The 19,742-nt window shown below is 51.5% G+C and overlaps 1 protein-coding gene across 2 annotated transcripts in view; it reads right to left on the bottom strand.

Moving 5' to 3' along the window:
* The window catches only part of NCKAP5L (NCK associated protein 5 like), a 32,771-nt gene extending 13,830 nt beyond the window's left edge, over nucleotides 1-18,941 (bottom strand). Inside the window, exon 1 of one of the 2 annotated variants that reach the window (XM_037030948.1) lies at nucleotides 18,822-18,941. Coding sequence is in view for 1 of the 2 variants with exons in the window: in XM_037030947.1 (XP_036886842.1) it covers nucleotides 4,620-4,632 (13 nt within the window). In the remaining variant the exon portion in view is untranslated. Of the gene's footprint in view, nucleotides 1-4,619; nucleotides 4,850-18,821 lie in introns of those variants that run through there. The other variant, XM_037030947.1, reaches the window with a different exon arrangement.
* Nucleotides 18,942-19,742: the final 801 nt, after the last annotated feature.

The following is a 19,742-nucleotide window of genomic DNA, read 5'->3' as shown; positions in this document are numbered from 1 at the left end:
CTGGGTCAGGGCACGTGTGGGAGGCAACTGATCTATGTTTCTCTCTTATAGCAATGTTCCTTCTTCTCTCTCCCTCCCTCTCCCTAAAATCAATAAGCGTATCATCAGGTGGAGATTAAAAAAACAAAGACTACTATGCAGAAAGGGCTATTGGAGGATGAAATGAGATAACATGCAGAGCTTCACGTGTGAACTCAGTAAATGCAGATTTTCGTGTTATCACCTCCTGACGCAGGCACAGCACAAAGTCTTGCCATGGAGGCTGCTGCTACCTCCCCCACTTCTGGTCCACTCACGGGCAGGCGGGCCCTGAGTCCCAGGCTCCTCACCCTGCGGTGCCCACTTAGGGGCACCTGAAGATCTGAGGGTGCTGCCCAATCCACCCTGTCCTTGGGGGGCTCCTCCTCTCCAACCCTCTTTCCGCCAACTCAGCCTTCACTGCTCTCTGCCCGACACTCTAGAAAGAGGGGCAATGGCGGATGGGAGAACTTGTCTCCCTGAGTGAGAGGGTGAGCATGTGTGCAGTGGTGTGAGGGGGGCTCCTGAAAACGAAGGAAAAGGGAAAAACCATGTAATATTTACTGTTAACACTCTACTACAAGTAAAGTCCTTTGTTATTTTAACAACATAAAGATGTATTTAGTATAACATCATTTGCTTATAACATTATTATGTTTGATATATTTAGAAATGGACAGGCCTGAGAAAAAATTCTAAAAAAAATTCAGGTTTCAGGACATATCCTCCTTCCCACAGATACAAATAGGTTAAAACCAAAACCAGGCCCTGGCTGGTATGGCCCAGTGGATTGAGCAAACTGAAAGGTCGCTGGTTTGACTCCCAGTCAGGGCGCAGCCCTGGGCTGTGGGCCGGGTTTCCCAGGTGGGGACGTGCAAGAGGCAACCAACTGATGTATCTCTTATATGTGATGTTTCTCTCCCTCTCTTTCTCCCTCCCTTCCCCTTTCTCTAAAAACAAATAAATACAATCTTTAAAAAAAAGGCCTTGGGTTACCCCCACCATTGGGCCAGTTCCTGCCCCCAACACTCATCTCTGCACCATTCCCACTGGGTCCCACCGGCAGGGCCCCTGCTCTGGGAGACACCTGGCCCCATCCAACGCTAGCTTCCCCTCAATCCTCCCCCCATTTACTTCCCCAGTAGACACTCCCAGGGAACAGACGGGTTAGGACGGGGGCGGCAGTGCTGGGGATTGTGAAGAATAAAGTTGGGGACTTCCGCCAAGATGGAGGCATAGGTGGAAACACTGTGCCTTCTCCCACAACCAAGTTTGAACACAACAAAGGTTTGGAGAACAAAGACACAGCAAAAAACAGAAAATTGAATTATACGGAAGTCCGACAACCACTAACTGTTCAACAGGGACGGTAAGAGGGGCGGAGCCAGCAGCGGAGCTGGGTCGGGCAGGACAGATCCCCCGACCTAGGGCAGGCAGCCCATAGCCAGTCAGGGTGTGGGGCAGACTGACCATGGTCCCACATTCGCGCACAGTGAGATGGACCACGCAGGCCCCAGGGGGCGAGGGCTGACGGCAGTGGCACACTCACGTGCAATGGGACGAAACGTTCGGACCTGGTGACAGTGGCAACTGCAGCACCTGTGGGAGCCACAGTGGGAGGCAGCAGACGGGACGCCATAGTTCCTTGTTGACCCCGCCCCCACATACAACATCACAACCCAGCGACTTAGTTGCCCTGCTGTAGTGAACACCTTAGGGCTCCAATCCTGCTACGGAACAGGAATGAACAGCCTGAAAGTTGCCGCAAGAAGAACTCAAAGTCCCAGAGCCGATAACTCTCAGCAACCGAGAAATTGCCAGCCTCTCAGAAGCACAATTCAAAGCAGTTTATCAGGATGCTAACAGAACTGGTTGATTATAGCCACAAATTAGAGGAACATATGAAGGCTAAACTAATTGAAATGAAGGGAGATGTCCAGGAAACCAATAGCGATGGAAAGGAACCTGGGACTCAAATCAATGGAATGGACCAGAAGGAAGAACGAAACATCCGACCAGAAAGGAATGAAGAAATGAGAATTCAAAAAAATGAGGAGAGGCTTAGGAACCTCCAGGACATCTTTAAACGTTCCAACATCCGGATTATAGGGGTACCAGAAGGGGGAAAGAAACAGCCACAAGTGGAACACTTATTTGAACAAATAATAAAGGAGAACTTCCCCAGTCTGGCAAAGGACATAGACTTCCAGGAAATCCAGGAAGCTCAGAGAGTCCCAAAGAAGTTGGACCCAGGAAGGAACACACCAAGGCACATCATAATTACATTATCCAAGATGAAAGTGAAGGAGAGAATCCTAGAAGCAGCAAGAGATAAGGGGACAGTCACCTACAAAGGTGTTCCCATCAGACTGTCAGCGATTTCTCAAAAGAAACCTTACAGGCAAGAAGGGGCTGGAAAGAAGTATTCCAAGTCATGAAATCCAAAGATCTATAGCCAAGATTGCTTTATCCAGCAAAACTTTCATTTAGGATGGAAGGACAGATAAAGTGCTTCTTAGATAAGGTCAAGTTCAAGGAGTTCATCATCACCAAGCCCTTATTATATGAAATGCTAAAGGGACTTATATAAGAAAAAGAAGATGAAAAATGTTAACAGTGAAAGGACAGCAAACTCACAGTTATTAACAACCACACCTAAAACAAAAGCAAACCAAGAGGACAGCTAGATCAGGAGTGGAACCATAGAAATGAAGAACACATGGAGGGTCAGCAACAGGGGAGTGAGAGGAGGAGAAGGGAGGAGAAGGCACAGAAAATAGCATAGACAGTAGGTAGAAAATAGATAGGGGGGAGGGTGAGAATAGTAGGGGAAATATAGAATCTAAAGAACTTGAGACACGTGGTTATAAACTAAGGGGGGGAATGGTGGGGGAGGGGGTGTGCGGGTGGAGGGGAATGAAGGGGGGGAATAGAACAACTGTAATGGTATAATCAATAAAATATATTTTTTAAAAAATGAAAAAAAAAAGAATAAAGTTGGGCAGGTGATGGACAGGGGTGGGATGAATAGGGCAGTGTCCAGGGGCCAGGAAAGAATAAAGCTGAAACTGTGGACACCCAAGTCTTGTGTCCTTCACACAATAGAAAGTGAACTAAGGATGGAGGAGGTTTAAGAGAATAACTTTTCCTAAAACCATAAATACAGGGTTCAGCCTGAGGCTCTGCGCAGCCCTTGCCCCGAGCAGCGGTTGTACTAGGGGGAGACACCCTGAGCCCCGAATGTGTCTCCCCGAACCAGCCCGAGAAACTAGGGCCGGACCAGGGCCCTACAGAAGGCACTGGGGATTGGAGCAGTGAGGAGCCTGAGGAAGAGCAGGACAAAACCAGTACAGGCCCAGCCGGCTACTCCTCCCAGCCCCTGAACCGAGACCCTGAACTAGGGGAGGTGCAGCGGCACCAGAGGGGCACGAAGACGCAGTTGCAGACATTCAGAATTAGATCCAGGCCCTGGGGCTTCACTGGTCAGGGGCTCCTGCCTGGCTCGGGAGAGATCAGATGTCCATCGGCAAGACCCTCTGAGCCTGGCAGGCATCCCCTGCCGAGAAGTGACGGTCTTGAGAGCTGCCTTATCTCCCTGCATTCCACACAGAAGGAGCTCAGGACTGAACACACCCCTGGTTGAAATGCCCACTGCCATCCTCCCCAGCTCCCTTCCCACGGCGGGCAAACCAGATCTCTCAGAGACCCATTTTATTCATTCTGTACATGAGGGGTCACTGGCCTGAGCCCAATCTACCTGAGCATTTTCACGCTGGAGAATGAAGCACCCTACCTACACAGCCAACAAAGAAACAACAAACAAAGTGAGCAGCCAGCACAGATTCGAGGCCCCTAATGTGGGGGCTGGCTGTGGGTTATGTACATGTGCTTTTGTGTGTCAAGAAGTGTGGGGACCCAACACACCCCTCAGAGCCAACCATGCCACCCTCTAATCTTACCCACTGAGGGTCTCAGGGCAGGGAGGCCTGAGTCCCACTGTGACCTGGGAGATTGCCTCCAAGCAACAAGCCACCCAAGAGCAATGGCCCTGCCACGTGTGTCTGTTCCCCGGGCTGGGACTAGGAGAGGCTCTGAAAATGTCGACTGCAGGCAGCCTGTGACTCACCCCCACTTTGGGGGAGACGTTTGCTGCCGTTGGCCAAGGTGCTCAGGCCAACTCAGGATGAGCGTCCTTCTCTGTGTTTGCAGGGCCACAAGGAAAGGGCAGGAAGCTTTTGGCCAGGGTTGTTAAGAGTCACAGGGAAGAGGCCTACATTTGAACTCAGTGGTGGGGAGGGGCTCACGCTATGAGTCAGACCAGAATTTGAGTTCAAGATTTCTGTGGTGTTAGGAAAACTTCCTGTATCTTTGTATCTTTGTATCCTCTGGGAAATATTAAGATCCAGAGAGATACTACCACCTCCAGCTCCCAATCAGCCTAATTAGGCCCTTCAGAGTCTGGGTTTTCAGCCTAAATCTCATGAGAAAAAATCCCAACACAGGTTAATTCCCCAGTGGCTGTCCCTGCTGAGTGCCACTGGGGGCCCCCTGCCCCAGGGGCCGAGCACCCTCCGCCTTCTCCCAGGCCCACAACTACTCACAGCTTGTGTTCATCCTGACCTGTGGCCAGGGAAACCCCCAGCCTGGGTTTTCAGGATGGCCCTGGTTTCAAACATTCCTCCAGTGGTCCCAGTATACACCCTGGATGCTGGATGTTGGGTCTGGAACACAGGAGGCCAGCTAGGTCGGGTAGAGATGAAGCTGTAGAGGGCAGAAGCTCTAACTTGAACTGGTTGCTTCTCCCGCCAGAACTGCCAACCAATGGGCAGTCCTGCCTCCCACAAAGGCCTGATTCAGAGGGAGGTGACCTCAGTGCTGAGAGGAGGGAGGGAGAGGAAGAGCGCCTTTCTGGGCAGTCCTTGGGGGGTGAGGGCAGTTTGCACACAGCCAGGGACAGGGAAGGGGGAACAGCTGCTTGTGTCGGGCGGGGGTGGATCATCCCTGGCCTGGGGACGCGGCTGGGTGAGCCCAATTGCACAGTGAATCTTGGTGACCACTATCTCTTCAAACTAGTCAGTCATGGCCCAACTACCCATTGCCCCTTTTTTATTTATTATTTTCAGAGAGAGGGGGACGGAGGAGAAAGAAAGGGAGAGAAACATTGATGTGCGATAGAAACATTCATCGGCTGCATGCCACCCCTGAACTGGGGACCTGGCCCACAACCCAGACCTGTGCCCTGATCAGGAATCAAACCTGCGATCCTTTGGTTTGCAGGCTGGAACTCAATCCACTGGGCCACACCGGCCAGGGCAGCCACTGCCCCTTTAAAGCCAGGAGGCAACAGGGGCTTCCAGGGCTTCAAAAGAGATCCATCTTGGCCTTTCAGGCAGCCAGATCAAAGGAGTCAGGGCTGCAGCCCCCACTCCCTCCACAAGGGCACAGGCTGAATGCAAGCCCAGGCCAGGGAGGAAGGGCCAGAGAAGTGGCAGCAAGCCTGTCCTCCATGCTCCCTAAGCTGGGCCCTTCGCCAAAGCCTTGGGGCCCTGGTGAGCCCCTCACTCACCAGCTGTTCCCCCCAGAGTCCTCTAGGGAGAGAAGCCAGGGACAGGAGGTGGGGGAGGGGTGGGCAGCTGCAGGAAGGCAGAGACGGAGAAGCTCTCTTTAATAACAGAATCATCCATAACACCAACGGCTTCCCCCTCTGCTCCCCCCACCCCCCCAGCTGCTTTCTGGAATCCCTGTCACACCCAAGAGTCCACTTGTAAACAGCAACTTCTACACCCACAGCAAATACTCCTCCCCAGCCAGGTCAGCCCGGGCTGCCTTGGGGTAAGGGGAGGAATATAAGGACAGAGGCCTGAAAGTGGCCACCTCTAGCCTAAAGCATTTTTTAACCCTAAGAATTCTAACAGGTCTCCTCCTCACTCAGGGAGAGAAGACAAGAATTTCCTTCCCTCTTCCTGACAACTGGTCCTAAGACACAATAGCCTTTCTGAGGGGCACTTGTCCATGGGACGGGGGCCCCCTGAATCCCTCTTCTAATTTCCTCTTCACAGCCACTCCAAAGGCCTCCACACTACGGTGTGGGTTCTTTGCACTGATGGTGGGATCGGTCACCTGCCCTTCCAGGCAGGGTATGAGGGTGGGCAGTCATGCTGGGGGCCCAGGGGCTGACCTCCTCCCTGGGACCCTCGTGTTCCCGGTCCACAGCACAAGCCAACAACAGAAAAGCAGCTGCTAGGGGTGGGGAGAGGAAGGGGCTCCACACAGACACAATGGGTTTATTTATAGGGCCACATGCCAGGGGCTCTGCAGCCAAGCAGCCCGAAGCCCAGGGGGCCCATGCCAGCCCAGCCAAGGGAACTGGAAAAAGCCTAAGACCAGGAGGCAGAAGATTTAGTCTGGTCCCAACACTTTGATTTACTTGCTGTGTGACTTCAGGCAAATCACAGTTCCTCAGGGACAAGCTCCTTCACACCACGCAAGGGTCCTTCTAGAACAGTGAGTCTCGAAGCATGGTCCAGGACCCTGGAGCCCTTTCAAGGAATCCACAGGGTCAAAACTATGTTCAAAACATGACTAAGACATTACTTGCCTTTTTTACTCATAGAAGTACATAGTAGCCCTTTCCAAAGACTGTGATATTTGATATCACAAAAGACTGAATAGAGAATAGATATTGAGAACCCAGCTGCCTTCTATTAAGTCAGATATGACAGGTTTGCAAAAATGAAGAACAATGCTATTCTTTTACTATTTTTTTTTGTTTTGGAAAATATATAATTATTTCTCATAAAATGCATTATAGAACAGCCATTTCTAACTGGTGTGCCGCAAGAATTTTTACAACACGTAACACCTGAACTTTTCCCTTCGATTGTCAAATAAAAAATGACAACAGCCAACACAACAATAGCTGGCCAGTGTGAATGAATCAAACGCATACCCATGTTTTTGTTAGATAAACAACAATACAGTGTTTGGTGCACCACAGAGTTTTAGTCGTTAGCTTATGTGTGCGGTGAGATGAAAAGGCTGAAAACCACTGGGATGGAGGTGCCCTCAGGTCAAACAGTTGGAGAATCACTTTTCTAGAACATGTGGTCCAGTAGGACTTTTGTGATAACGAAAATATTTACTCTGTACTATTCAGTGTCGTGGCCACTAATCACATGTGGCTACCGAGCACCTGAAATGTGGCCAGTCCAACGGAGGAACTGAATTTCAAATCCGATGGCCACACGCAGTCGGCGGTTACCGGGCACTGCTGTGCCACGCAGTGCAGCTGTAGATCTCTGGAGTCTAGAAGACTCTGGACTTCAGCATTCCAAGTCTGTGCTTCTTTCCAGACTCTAGAGGCTTGGGGGTAGGGACAGGAACTGACATGCACTCCTGTCCCCAGGCTTTTATTCACACTATCTCACTTTTTCCTCACTCAAGGAAAGCTGTCTCAGTCAGATGGCCAGTCCTGCTCTGCCGGGCACTCTTACAAGGCTTCCTGTTAGAGGCGCTCTCTCACTCTCTGACGTGACTGCTCCACCAGCTCCTGGCTTACCACCTCTCGTTTCCCTTTGGTGTATCCATCCTTTGCGACGAAAGCCAGCAGAGGGAAAATCCATCAAGTCTCCTGCCACCAGCCTCCCAGTGTCGTCAACATCTCCACATCACCTCCAGTTAGAGCAGACGGGCTGCCCTCTTCCCAGGCGAGCAGTCCTTCCCGCCCCAGACGCTGCCCGTGTGTGTCTTCAGTAACCACCTCCTGGAGCAAGGGTGTCAAACTCATCTTCTCTGGGGGCCACATCACCCTCACTGCTGGCTTCAAAGGGCTGAATGTAATTTTAGGACCATATAAATGTAACTGCTCCTTAACACGTAAGCGAGAGCTCCGCGCACCACCTGGTAGAAACAAGGTGGAGGGCCTGATTTGGCCCACGGGCCTTGTGTTTGCCACCTGTGTTCTGGAGGGCACTTTCCCATCTACCTTTAAAACCGCTTGGGTGTCTTTCATCTTAATAATTGCCCCTGACATTTCTCCAGACTCTGCCCTCTTCTGTCTCTCACAGCCAGACTTCTCAAAATCAAAAGACAACAAAAAGACCCATCCTCCTTTCTCACTTGTCCTCAGTCTGGTCCAACTTCAGCAGCGACTGCCATGATGCTACGTGGGCAGTAGTTTTTAGTCCCCTGAGCTTCTTGGGCACAAGCACCTCTGGTGGCCATGGCTTCTTAGACTCTTTTTTTTTATAGCTTTGAGACACAGTTCACATCCCACACAACTAAGCCATTTAAAGCAAACAGTTCAGTGGTTTACAGCAGTACATCCACAGGTACACGCAATCATGACCAGCAGATCTCAGAACATTTCACTGCACTTTAGACAGTGTCCTCTCCCCCAACCGCAGGCAACCACTAATCTATTTTCTATTTTCTGTCACTAATCTATAGTTCCCTGTTTTGGACATTTCACACGAATAGATTCAGAAGTGGTCTTTTGTAACTGGCTTCTTTCACTTCATTCCTTTTTTATGGTCGAATGATACCCCATCATACGACTATGCCACAGTTGGTTTGCCCATCTGGCTGTGTCCACTCTCTGGCTGCTATCCATAATGCTGCCTTGAGCATTTACATACACGGTTTTGTGTGGATGTGTGTTTTTCACTTCTCTTGAGAATGTACCTAGGAGTGGAACTGCGGGGTCATATTGCAACTTTAGGTTTAACTTTTTGAGGAACTGTCAAACTATATTCCAAATAGATACACCATTTTCCTATTCCACCAACAGTATGTGAGAGTTCCAATTTCTCCACATCGTCACTGCTTGTTATTGTCTGATTTCCTGACTCGCATTTCAGTGAGTGTGAAGTGGTGTCTCACCAAGGTTTTGATTTCCATTTCCAGTGTGGATGGAGCATCTCTCCACGTGCCTATTGGCTATTTGTATATCTTTCCTGGAGAAATGTCTATTTAGATCCTTTGCTCATTTTTAAATTGGATTATGTATCTTTTTATCACGGACATTCTATATTCTGAACAGAAGTCCCTGATCAGATATATCACCTGCAAATACGTCCCCCGTTCTGTAGGTTGTCGTTCCACTTTCTGGATGACTTTCCCTCGTCTACCTTGGTCCTTCCCCGGCCCCGGCCCATCTCCCACCTCTGTTTCCGTGTGTGCTATTAGTGTGCGTGCGCATATTTTATTTTTTTAAAAACAGACATAGCAGCATGTTCTCACTCTTCTACATCTTCTTTAGCAGAACAATTTCTAAAAGTGAAACCACAGACTTTATTTTAGAGAACGTTCCCTAATGTGGGTTTGTCTGATGTTTTTTCCAATTAGACTGAGGTTATGAATGTTTGAAAAGAATACCACGAAGGTGATACGCCCTTCTCAGTGCGTTATATCAGGGGTTATGCATGGCGTTGACCTTGATCACTTGGTTAGTAGTGTCTCCTAGGGGGTTTCTCCGTGTGGAGTTACTATTTTTTTCTTTTATAATTAATACATATTTGGGGAGCAATATTTTGTGACCATGCAAACAGCCATTTCTGCTTAAATTTTCAGTGGACCTTACTTGCAACATGTGCTACAGTGTTCTAATGATGACTTTCCATTTCCTTCCTTCCTTGTACATTTACTAACTGGGAGCTTTCTGTAAGGAAGAGCTGTCCCTTCACTCCCATTTATTTACTTAATTACATATTTGTACTAGTGTGAGCTCATGGACATTCATTTTAATCTTCGGATTAAAAGTCAATAGGGTCATCACTTACTTCACTGCCTCAATTTCAGCTCTGGCCAATGAGGATTCTTTCAGGTTAGCTCCTATAGCCTCCTTTCAACACTTCTCCAATCTCTATGTCAAAAAGATTATTTTTTACCATTTGCTCGCTTTCTGGCACCGTAAGGTGTTCTAGACTTATCCTGGATTTCTCCTGCCACAACTGCTTCTTTTTAAATTTATTTTTAGAGAAAGGGAGGGACAGAGTGAACGAGAAAGAGAAACATCGATTTATTGTTCCACTTACTGATGCATTCATTGGTTGATTCTTGTGTGTGCCCTGACCAGGGACCGAACCTGCAGCCTAGGTGTATGGAGACAATGCTCCAGTGAACTGAGCTCCCCACCAGGGCCGCAGTCACTTTACTGGGGCTTTACCAGGGCAATCTTCTTTCTAAAACTGCAAATCTGACTGTGTCCCTCCCTCTTCAAATCTTCCCATGACCTCCTACTGCGCCGGTGACAGAGCAAAGCCCTTAGCAGGACTGTGATGGCCCTGCCCTGGCTGGTGAGCTGAAAAGCGGACCTGGACCCAACAGAGCCCACATCCGTCTATCTTCTTAAAGTGCCTCCTGCGGGTCAGTATTTCAAACTGCAGTTCGTTCTGTCCTCTAGTTCTCCCCTGAGAGGAGGAGGGACTCGCCATGCTGTCAGAGGGGGCCTCCCCGAGGGGGGATCCTGACTACATCTCTGTCTCCCTCCACACTCTCTGCCAGGACACCGCTCCTGTCAGTGAGGCCCTGAACCCGAGGATCTGTTTCATTCCAGACAGAAAAAGACCAGAAAGAAAAGACAGGTGAGAACGTACGATGGCTCATCAGGTTCCCTGAAAGACCCCCCAGCTGTCTCCTACGCAAATGGCTCTGAGGGTCCCCTGACAGACCACCCTGAAAAGTGAACAAGGGACATTTTCAGATTTGTCCCTGACATTCATATGACCTTTTCCAAGCTCTCAACCCATTCCCAGGCCTCGGTGACTCCCTCTGGCAAATGAGACTAATTTAGTCAGTCTCAGGATATTTCCGGACACATCACTCAGTATGAGGCACATGCTGGGTCCTAGGGCACAGTTCAGAGATGGGTCAGCTCTTAGGCTCCTTGGAGCTTTGAGTCAGCAGGAACATAAGCCAGGCAGGGCAAATAACTGGACTGTGAAAGAAGTTCCACGTGATAAGTCTTGGAGAACTTTAGAAATCAGGAGAGAAATGTTAAGCTGAAACTTTAAGAGTTTTTCAGAATTTGAGGCATCAAGTAAACTGAGCCTTTATAGATGTGGGTAGCACTTATGTATAAGGAAGAGGGAAAGAGGTCATCCAGTTAGAAGAAAAAGCATAAACAGAAATAGGAGGCAGAAACCTCTGGATGTAAATGGAAGCGGAATGACTCAGTGAAGCTGGATCAAAGGGCATCTGAAGGTGAGTGTTTCCTGGTCCCCTGGCCTAGGAAAGTCCTCTCCTACCCCCTGACTGAATAGGACAGTCAGCATCTTTGCAACACCCGGGGTGTAACCAGAGACATAAACTGGGTCCCACAGGAGGACCAGAGGCAGAGAGGCTCCTGGAGGCAGCAGCAGAGCTGACTACTGGAATGTCAGCTATCTGCTCGCAGACCCCAAAAGAAAAAGGGTCTGGGAGGCTGCATAGCCCATTGGCTCTCAGGTGGTACCAGCAGGCCCAGGGGAGCTGGGCCCATGTCCCCACCCCCCACACTCAGCCCCCAGTGCTCGCTCCCTCAAGCTTCATATCCTGGCCTCTTTCTCCAAAGGAAACAGGCTGCGGCCGGCCAACAGCCTCCTGTGTCCAGGCCCTCATGGTTGACTCGTGGGCATCATCTGACCAGAGCCCAGAAGCGACCTCCTATGCTGCCAGCTCTGCTTTGGGAGGAGAAAGTAGCTCTAGTTTGCCCACAAGCCTCCACTGGGCTCTCTTCTCCTTTGTGTCCACGAATGGGAACAGGCTTCCTGGTTCCAGCTTAGGCTCGGCCACACGCATGACCCTAGGTGAAGCCTAGAAACCCTCTAGGCCTCAGCGTTCCTATCTGTAAAACGGGGTGAGCTCTGACTCCTCTCTCCCTGCAGGGCACAGAAGAAAAGGATGAGATCATGTCTGGAAAAGAATTGCAGCTGCAAAGGCAGGTCTCCTTGTGTGGGGTAGGGGTGGGAGTGAGGAGCTCGGCAGGGCCTTTGGGGAGCAGTCATTGGCTTTGATGTCGTCTTCCTCCTATGGGCCTACAGTCTTCCCAGGAAAGCAGAGGGTGGGGTAGTGGAGAGGAAGGGACCGCAGAGCCAAGAGCTTTAACCTTCTCCTAGCTCCCGGGACAGGAAGTGAGGTGCTGTCTACAGAGGAAGTAAGAAGCAAACAGCCCCCAACTTCCCCTCAGCCTACAGTGGAAAGGAAGGCCCATGGCTGGGGAAAGAGAGAGCTAGGGCAGGGGTGGGGAGGAGGCATTATCAACACCATCTGGCGGAGAAGGGGGTTTCACGTCTTGGACACAATAAAACTCAGGGGCACAGACCAGGGGAAGTGGGAGAAGAGCAGCCACTGAAGTTGAGACCCAGCATTCCAGGTCACGTGGTACCCTATCTGCAGTTCTGGGCCCAGGCTCCTGGCCTGCTTCACCCCCACCCCACACCAAGGGGGCCAGGTTTGATTACTCACTCTTACAGTGCTATATCCTTTCTTTGCAGACTTCATCACAGCTGTAATTCTGTAACTGTTCAATTATTTGATTAATGTGGGCCTTTGTTGATGAACATTTTACCTCCAGAGTCCAGCATGGCACCCAGCACGTGGTGAAGTGCTGACTGCATGCATGGGCTGACTACTGCTCGAGAACCTCTTGGGCTGCTTTTGGCTTAACCCCCGAATCTGAGTGAAATTCAATGAGTGAAGACGAACGAACCCTGCTCGTGGCCTGGGGTCAACTGGGGACCACAGGGTGAGTGATAAAGGTCAGAAGCAGACAGAGGTGCCAGGAGAAATCTATGCACGCCCGTATATTGGCAACAGGTAAAGCGACAGAAGAAGACGGCATATGCTATATACTATCTTTTAGGTAAAAAGAGAAAAAGAACACACATTTGTATTTGTTTTTGTGTAAAGAAACTCTTGAGGGAGAGAGAGGGTAAGGAACTAGTAAGTGATTACGGAGGGAGAAGAGAGGGGAGGTGGCAGCAAGATTTCTCAGGGTATGGCTTGTTGTCTCGTTCCGATTTCTGCACTAGGTAAAAAAGTGTAGTTAAATAATAACATCAAACTTCTTAAAAACATTAGAAGGAATAACCATATGAGCGGGTGATTTCTAAAGCCCCCCGGCTGGGGCCATCTCTTCTCTTCCCCTATTAGACAGTAGGAACCAGGCCCCTGGAACAGAACGGGGTAAAAGAAGGTCCGGCCAGGTGAGTGGGGGGCTCTGGCTAAGAGATGCCATTGTCTCCACTCCCTTTCTTCCCAGAAATTTCTCCTTGGGTTAGAAGAGAGGCCCCCGACTGTGGTGTGGCACCAAACTATTCACAAGTTGATCAGGGCCATCTCTGATGAGATTAAGAGTTCATTCTAGATCTGGCTGGTGTAGCTCAGTGGATTGAGCACGGGCTGTGAAACAAAAGGTCGCAGGTCCGATTCCCCGTCAGGGCACATGCCTGGGTTGCAGGCCAGTTCCCAGTGGGGGCCACGTGAGAGGCAACCACACATTGATGTTTCTTTCCCTCTATGTCTTTCTCCCTTCCCCTCCCTCTAAAAAAGAAAGGAGTTCATTTTAGATTCTTGGGAGGGGGTTAATAGGGTCTGGCCAAGGGCAGGGGCAGTTGGACAGTTTGGGGCAGGTCGGGGTAAAGTTGGGTAACGTTTGGGGCCTGACTCCTGAACAGGGCTGGGGCCGTTGCAGGCAGGTTCTGGGGGTGTCTCAACAGATCCTCACACAAAAAGGCCAATTACAGCCCCCACTCAAGCTAGCTGGGGGTCAAGTGAATAGCCCCTGGGAACTACAGCTGCTGAGAAGCCCAGGGCCACACCCCAGGAGTTCCAGGGACCCTCATAGTCCTGTTTAGGAAAAGCCTCATTATTCCCCTACCCAGAGGGCCTTTAGGGAGGGACAACTGAGGAGGGCAGACCGACACCCCCAGCAGCATCTAGCACACGAGCCTTGCAGGCAAAGCATGAGCTGCATGAGTAGGATAGTCTCTCCTTCAAAAATATCTATACATTAAAAAAACAAAACAAAACAAAACACCTTCTTGAGGACTGAAGAATTCCCAGAGCTAAGGACCAAATATAAGGTTTAGAGAGCTGTGCCTGACTGGGCTCTTCTCAGAGGCTGGTGGATTTTTAGAAATCAGTAATAACAGCAATGATAATTCACCTTAATAACAGCCTGGCCTTCTCAGGCCTCTTTCATCTGTGTAACTCCCAGAGCTGGGAAAACGGTAATTATCAAGCAGGTGCCACACCCAAATGATGATGTGTTATTAATCCATCAGCACAGCCTGGGAAACTGAGGCCCAGGGAGAAGGATTTCCCCTCACACAGGGCTGAAGCTGCAAGCATCAGGGCCCCTCGGCAGTGAAGGAACAAAGGTGCCAGCCCCTCAGCTGTTGTGTTTTGAGAGCACACTGAAGATAAGGTACTCCTTCCAGAGTGAGCATGATCTGGGTTTGGGGAGGTGAGGGAAGACCCCAAATGTGTGCAGCCCAGGCTACAGCAGGGCTTGGTGGTGGCCCTGGCTGGGAGCCAGGGCCTCTGATCTTGAGCCCATGCACCCCATCCTCCCAAAGTTCTCCAAAGCAGGCCGAAAGCTGCTTGGAGCATCTCTGCCATCTGCAATGTGAGCAGACACCATAGGGTGAGTAAGGGCTTAGCCCTCCAAACCACCCATGCCACAGGCATGATAAAGCGGGACTGGGGGCATCCTGCAGCTGGATGGGTGGATCAGATCAAGAACCCAACAAGAAGTAGGGAAACTGCTTCTTGGGAACCTGAGCCCATCTCTGCAGCCCCCTTCCATCTTTGGCACTGATCTCAGAATAATGAGATCCTACAGCAAGGCCTGTTTGGGCTGATCACACTGCAGTAAACTGCAGAGGAGGCCCAGCTGGCCTGTGCCCTCCAAGAGGGTAGGGGAGGGTGGGCAAAGAGTCATAAAGCACCAAAGACCTTTCCTTTGGTGGCCACAGAGGAAAGCCACAGAGACTCACATGAGCATGTAAGGGTAAAGGCATTGCCTATGCAGATCTACCCACAGCCTGTCTGTGCCTGGTCCTGGGAGAGATGCTGGGGACAGATGCGATCTCAGCGCCAGGAAAACCGTAAGGGCCAAGCCAGGCAGCAACCAATGACCTTGTCCTCTGACTTTCCAGAACAGGGCCTGGGGAACAGCATTAAGGATGTTGTTAGAAGGGATTTGAGTTGTTTTACTTCTACATATTAGACAGCTGACCAGAGCCCCTGGGGGAGGTTCCAGAAATAATACTCCACCCCTCCTAGGGCCTAGCTTTCCATAATCTCAGGTCCAAGAACTGCCCTGTCCGTTTAAATTCAGCCAGGCCTCCTGCGCGAAAACTGAGGCAGAATGGCTCTGTGGAAAACACTTGACCCGAGTCAGGAGCCCTGCCTGACACTCACCACTGTATGAATCACTTTCCCCTCCGGACTCCAGTTTCCCCATTTTAAACATGAGGGCGTTGGACTAGCCTGTCTCTAGGATTCCTTCCAGCCTATGATTCTATGTTGTTTTGATGTGGTGGCAAATCCCAGATTGATCTACATAAATTTGCATGTTCAATCAGAAACCCCAAACTCTGAGTGTAGAAAATCCAATCAGTCCATGAGTGCAGCTGGAGGAGAATGCCAAGTTCGGGTGAGGACTGTCACAGCAGACAGTGGCGGTGAATTGGGGGAGGAGCCATAGGAAGCCGGGGTGGGAAGCAGCATTTGTTCTCAGAGATACAGTTCTGGTGACCTAGGACTGATGGGGCCCTGGACCCCACTTCAGCTACCAAACAAGAGTCCTTTTTTCTCCTGTTTCTAAAGAGGTCTCTGGCTGGCCGGTGTCAGCCACACCCCAAGAGGGAACAGCAGCTTCTGCCTAGCAACAGCTGCATCCTTCACTCTGACAGGGACTCCACCATTACCCACTTGCTGGGAAACTGACCTCCGTGGGAGCTTCCATTCTCCCTTCCAGGGCCTCCTAGCAGTGAGGAAGATTTCCGTGGGATGTAACTTAAATACCTCCTGCTGCAGCTTCACTCCCATGGGCAGCAGGGCCCACGGGGGCTACCAGAGGGACGAGCAATGCAGGAGAATGGGACCCACATCCGACCAATTCCAGGGCCTAACTACTACTTCTTCGACATCCCGCTCAGCACCTGGGAGACCGAGGATGAAAACAAACAAGGAGGACGTGGAGGCCTTTGGCTCTTGGGCTACAGAGCAAGTCCCAACCTGGGGAGCCTGACTCCTGAGAAAGCCCTAATCCCCGAGGGAAGGAGGCTGGGAAAGGTGGGGTAGGGGCAGCCTGTCTCTGCAGCTGCTGGGCTGGCAAGTCAGGGACTGGAAGGCTGGCTGGGCTGGGTGAGGGCAGCAGGGGAGATTCCTTAGCCCCTTGACTGGGAGCTGTGGTGTGAGTGCAGAGGTGAGGTGAGTAGGGTGAGAACTGGAATGGGCACACACAGTGGGCCCTCCTTGTCCTCTTCCCATAAGAGGGCAGATGAGTGTGCTGTGTTCTCTGGCCCTGATCCTAAAACAAGTCCCAACAGCTGAGCTGCAAACTGTCTCCTGGGAATCTGCTTACCTTGCTGGCCTTTGGCTGCTTCCTTTTTCAACCCCTCCCCACAGGCCCAACTCAAAGATGGGCCCACCAGGCCAGGATGTCTCACCAGAGGCCCTGATGTGTGGGCCAAACCCCAGGCTGCGAGAGTTCACAGCCCAAGGCCCCAGGGGTGAGCAGGACAAGGGCTACTCTTAGGGGGGATAAGGGAGTCTACTCCCTTCCACCCAAGGTTCTAATCTCAAGTAACTGAGATTTAGAACCACATCACCCAACACCTACCACTCCAAACTGAGCCACCCTGCTAGAGGACCTTTCTCCCTCATCAGTGGAACCACACAGTATCAAAAGTGGAAGGAAGTGATAGAGCTCTCTGATCCAACTGGTCCAATTTTACAGATAGGGTAAACTGGCCCAGAGAGGCAAACTGTCTTGCCAAGGTCACACAGCAAACTAGGAAGCTCAGGGACCAGAGCTTCTGACTCAGTCCACAGTGACAACAGCTAGTCCTCATGCATGTTGGGTTTCACCCGCCTACTATGAAGAGCCTTCTTCCCTGCAGCCAAGGCCATCTGCCTCTGTAGGTTCTTACTCTCTCCCAAAGACCTGAGTGGGAGAAAAGATGATGGAGGGCCCATGCCACCTCACACAGACCACAGACTTTGAAAACAAAGTTGGGCCCTGGCCGATGTGGCTCAGTGGACTAGGAACCAGCCGGCGAACTAGGTCACTGGTTGATTCCTAGTCAGAGCACATGCCTGGGCGGTGGGGTGTGCAACGGGCAACTGATCGATGTTTCTACTGCACACTGATGTTTCTCTCCCTCTCTTTCTCCTTCCCTCCCTTCTCTCTCAAAATAAATAAAATCTTTTAAAAACAAAGAACAACCAAAAAACAGAGTTGAAGTATGTGTGAATTTCCCCAGATAGCAATACTTGTATTCCTCTGAGGTAGGAGGTACAATAACCCAAGTTGTTCTAAGAGAGACAAGGGGCCAATTTAGGAAGTGAATTTTGTCTCACTTCTTGCCAGACAAGGAGTCTCAGAGTCAGCTGGCATAAAGTCTTGCAAGAGAGGGTCTGCAACAAGACAACTGGGCTATGTCCATTATTCTCAAAAGTACTGACCACAGAATGGTTAGACACCGGCCCCCTCTTTACTGCCTGCCCCTCAGGACCAACCCTGTCCCAGGTACCTGCTTCCAACCACTATCTCTGGCAGACAATTGTGCTTAGAGACAGGAAGACCTGTTGGAGACAGAAGAGTAGAGAGGGAATAGGAGGAGTTGCCCTTACAGCCAGGGAATTCATCATCTTAAAAACCCTGGCTCCTCAGGAAAAAGAGCATTTAAAAAGGAGAGCTGGACAGGCTGAGTGGATAGCGCTGACACACTTGGAAAACCAGGCCTGTGGTGGGGTGAATGCCCTCTGTACCCTTGGGGCAGTGCCAGGGCTGTATCCCACCTTGGACCCAGAATAAGGAGATGGAGACTGGGGTTCGGACAGCCGCTTTCCTAGTCGGGCTAGGCCAGGGGAGTGTCGGGCAGATAAATTCTCGGCATTCTTCTGGCACCGCAGCCAGGACCCAGTCTTTTCTGCAGGCGCTGCCCTGGACCCATTCCCTTCCTAGCCCTTTTCCTCCCTCAGTCTCTCTTTAGTGTTCAGACCACCGGGCTGCCCTCCTCCTAACCGCAGATCCTCAAAACCCCGATGGGTTGTTCCTGCAGGCCCGGATCTCTCTGCCTCTTCCCACCTCCCCCACGCCCTACCACCCCAGGCCACGGGAACTACTAAGTGCGAAGAGGAGCCCGGGGCTCTGCCCCGCGCCTGCGCTTAGGGAAGAGCCTCCCCTACCGCAACAACCGGGCACCGCCAAGCGGCACCCGAACGGTGGGATGCGGGTGGGGTGGAGTGTGCAGCTGGGGCAAGGTCAGTGCTTTCAAAGAAGGAGGGAGACCGGCCCCCGGAACATCCCCTCTCCCGAAAGTTTCCCTTCCGGGGCCACGGAGTGTGCGCGAGGATGGCGCGGGGGGCGGGAGGGGGTGGGGTAGGGGTGGACAGAGTCCCAGCCGGACCCCTGGGGGAGAGAGCGGCGGGGAGGGGCAGGCAGCGAGGTCCCGGCTGGTAGCCGCGCCGCCCCTTCCGAACCAAGGCTTACACGACAGCCTTACCCTTTATAACCCTCACCCTCAGCCCGAGGCTTACAGACCCCTACCACTCGCCTCCCTTTAAATCCCAAGTAGGCTACAACTCACCGAAATCAGGTGTTGAGCTGGGCCAGGGCAGGCTGGATCCGCCGGGTCCATGGCCGAGGATGAGGGGCGAGGGGCAAAGGAGGGGGGTGCTGGGGCCGCCTCTTGATGTCAAGGCTTTAAAGGGGCCAGGGAGCTCCGCCTCTCACTCAGGTCCCGCCTCCCTCCTCCAGCGCAGCCAATCCACGTTCGCCCTGGATGCACGCCCCTCCCAGCTCCTCCAGATGTTCCCAGGACGAAAGCTAAGTCTGCCCCGCCGGCGCGCGCCGCTTCCGCCCGGGAGGGAAGGAGTGCCCCTCCCCCCTACAGAGAAACACTCTCCCAAGGCTGGGCCGGGTCGGGCCTGGTAAACCTCCCCAAAGCCAGGGTACGGGACCTCAGTCCAGGCCGAACTGGGAAGAAATTGGGGGCATATATAGCACAGAAAACTTAAGTAGGTGCGCGCGGACCCACAAGCACGTGTGTCTGCTTCTGTGAGGCTGGCCGTGCACGTGTCTTTGTGGTTGTGAGCTTCGGTGTTTGTAATTTGCCTTCCTGCATACGTGTTAGGAGTAAATCTATGGGAAGAGTCTTGAGTGCCTCCTTGGCCTTAAATGCTCCTGCCTCCCATTTCTGCCTTTGGGATGGGGTCCTCCCAGTAATATGGAGAACTGGGTGCTGGGTACGGACTCCATTCCTCTCCAGAGAAATGCTGGTCTGGTTCCTCACTGGTTTAGGAGGAGGGAAACCTGAGTAGAAAAAGCATAAATCCCGTGTTCTAAGCCACTTGCTATCTCAGTGAGGATGAGTTTCTTCCCTGTTGAACTAACTAGCGGCATGCTTAAAAGAGGAAAAATAAACAGCCCACCTAGGCCCTTGAGGGTCTCAGAGCTCCCATCAATCCTGCTCTCAGTGGTCCGTGGATAAACATCTATTTGCCCTCCA

This window comes from Sturnira hondurensis, unplaced genomic scaffold (genome assembly GCF_014824575.4).
Source record: "Sturnira hondurensis isolate 20B ecotype Veracruz unplaced genomic scaffold, ASM1482457v3 Scaffold0020903, whole genome shotgun sequence".
In the NCBI taxonomy this organism is placed as follows: domain Eukaryota; kingdom Metazoa; phylum Chordata; class Mammalia; order Chiroptera; family Phyllostomidae; genus Sturnira; species Sturnira hondurensis.
This window is presented reverse-complemented; position numbering and strand designations above follow the sequence as displayed.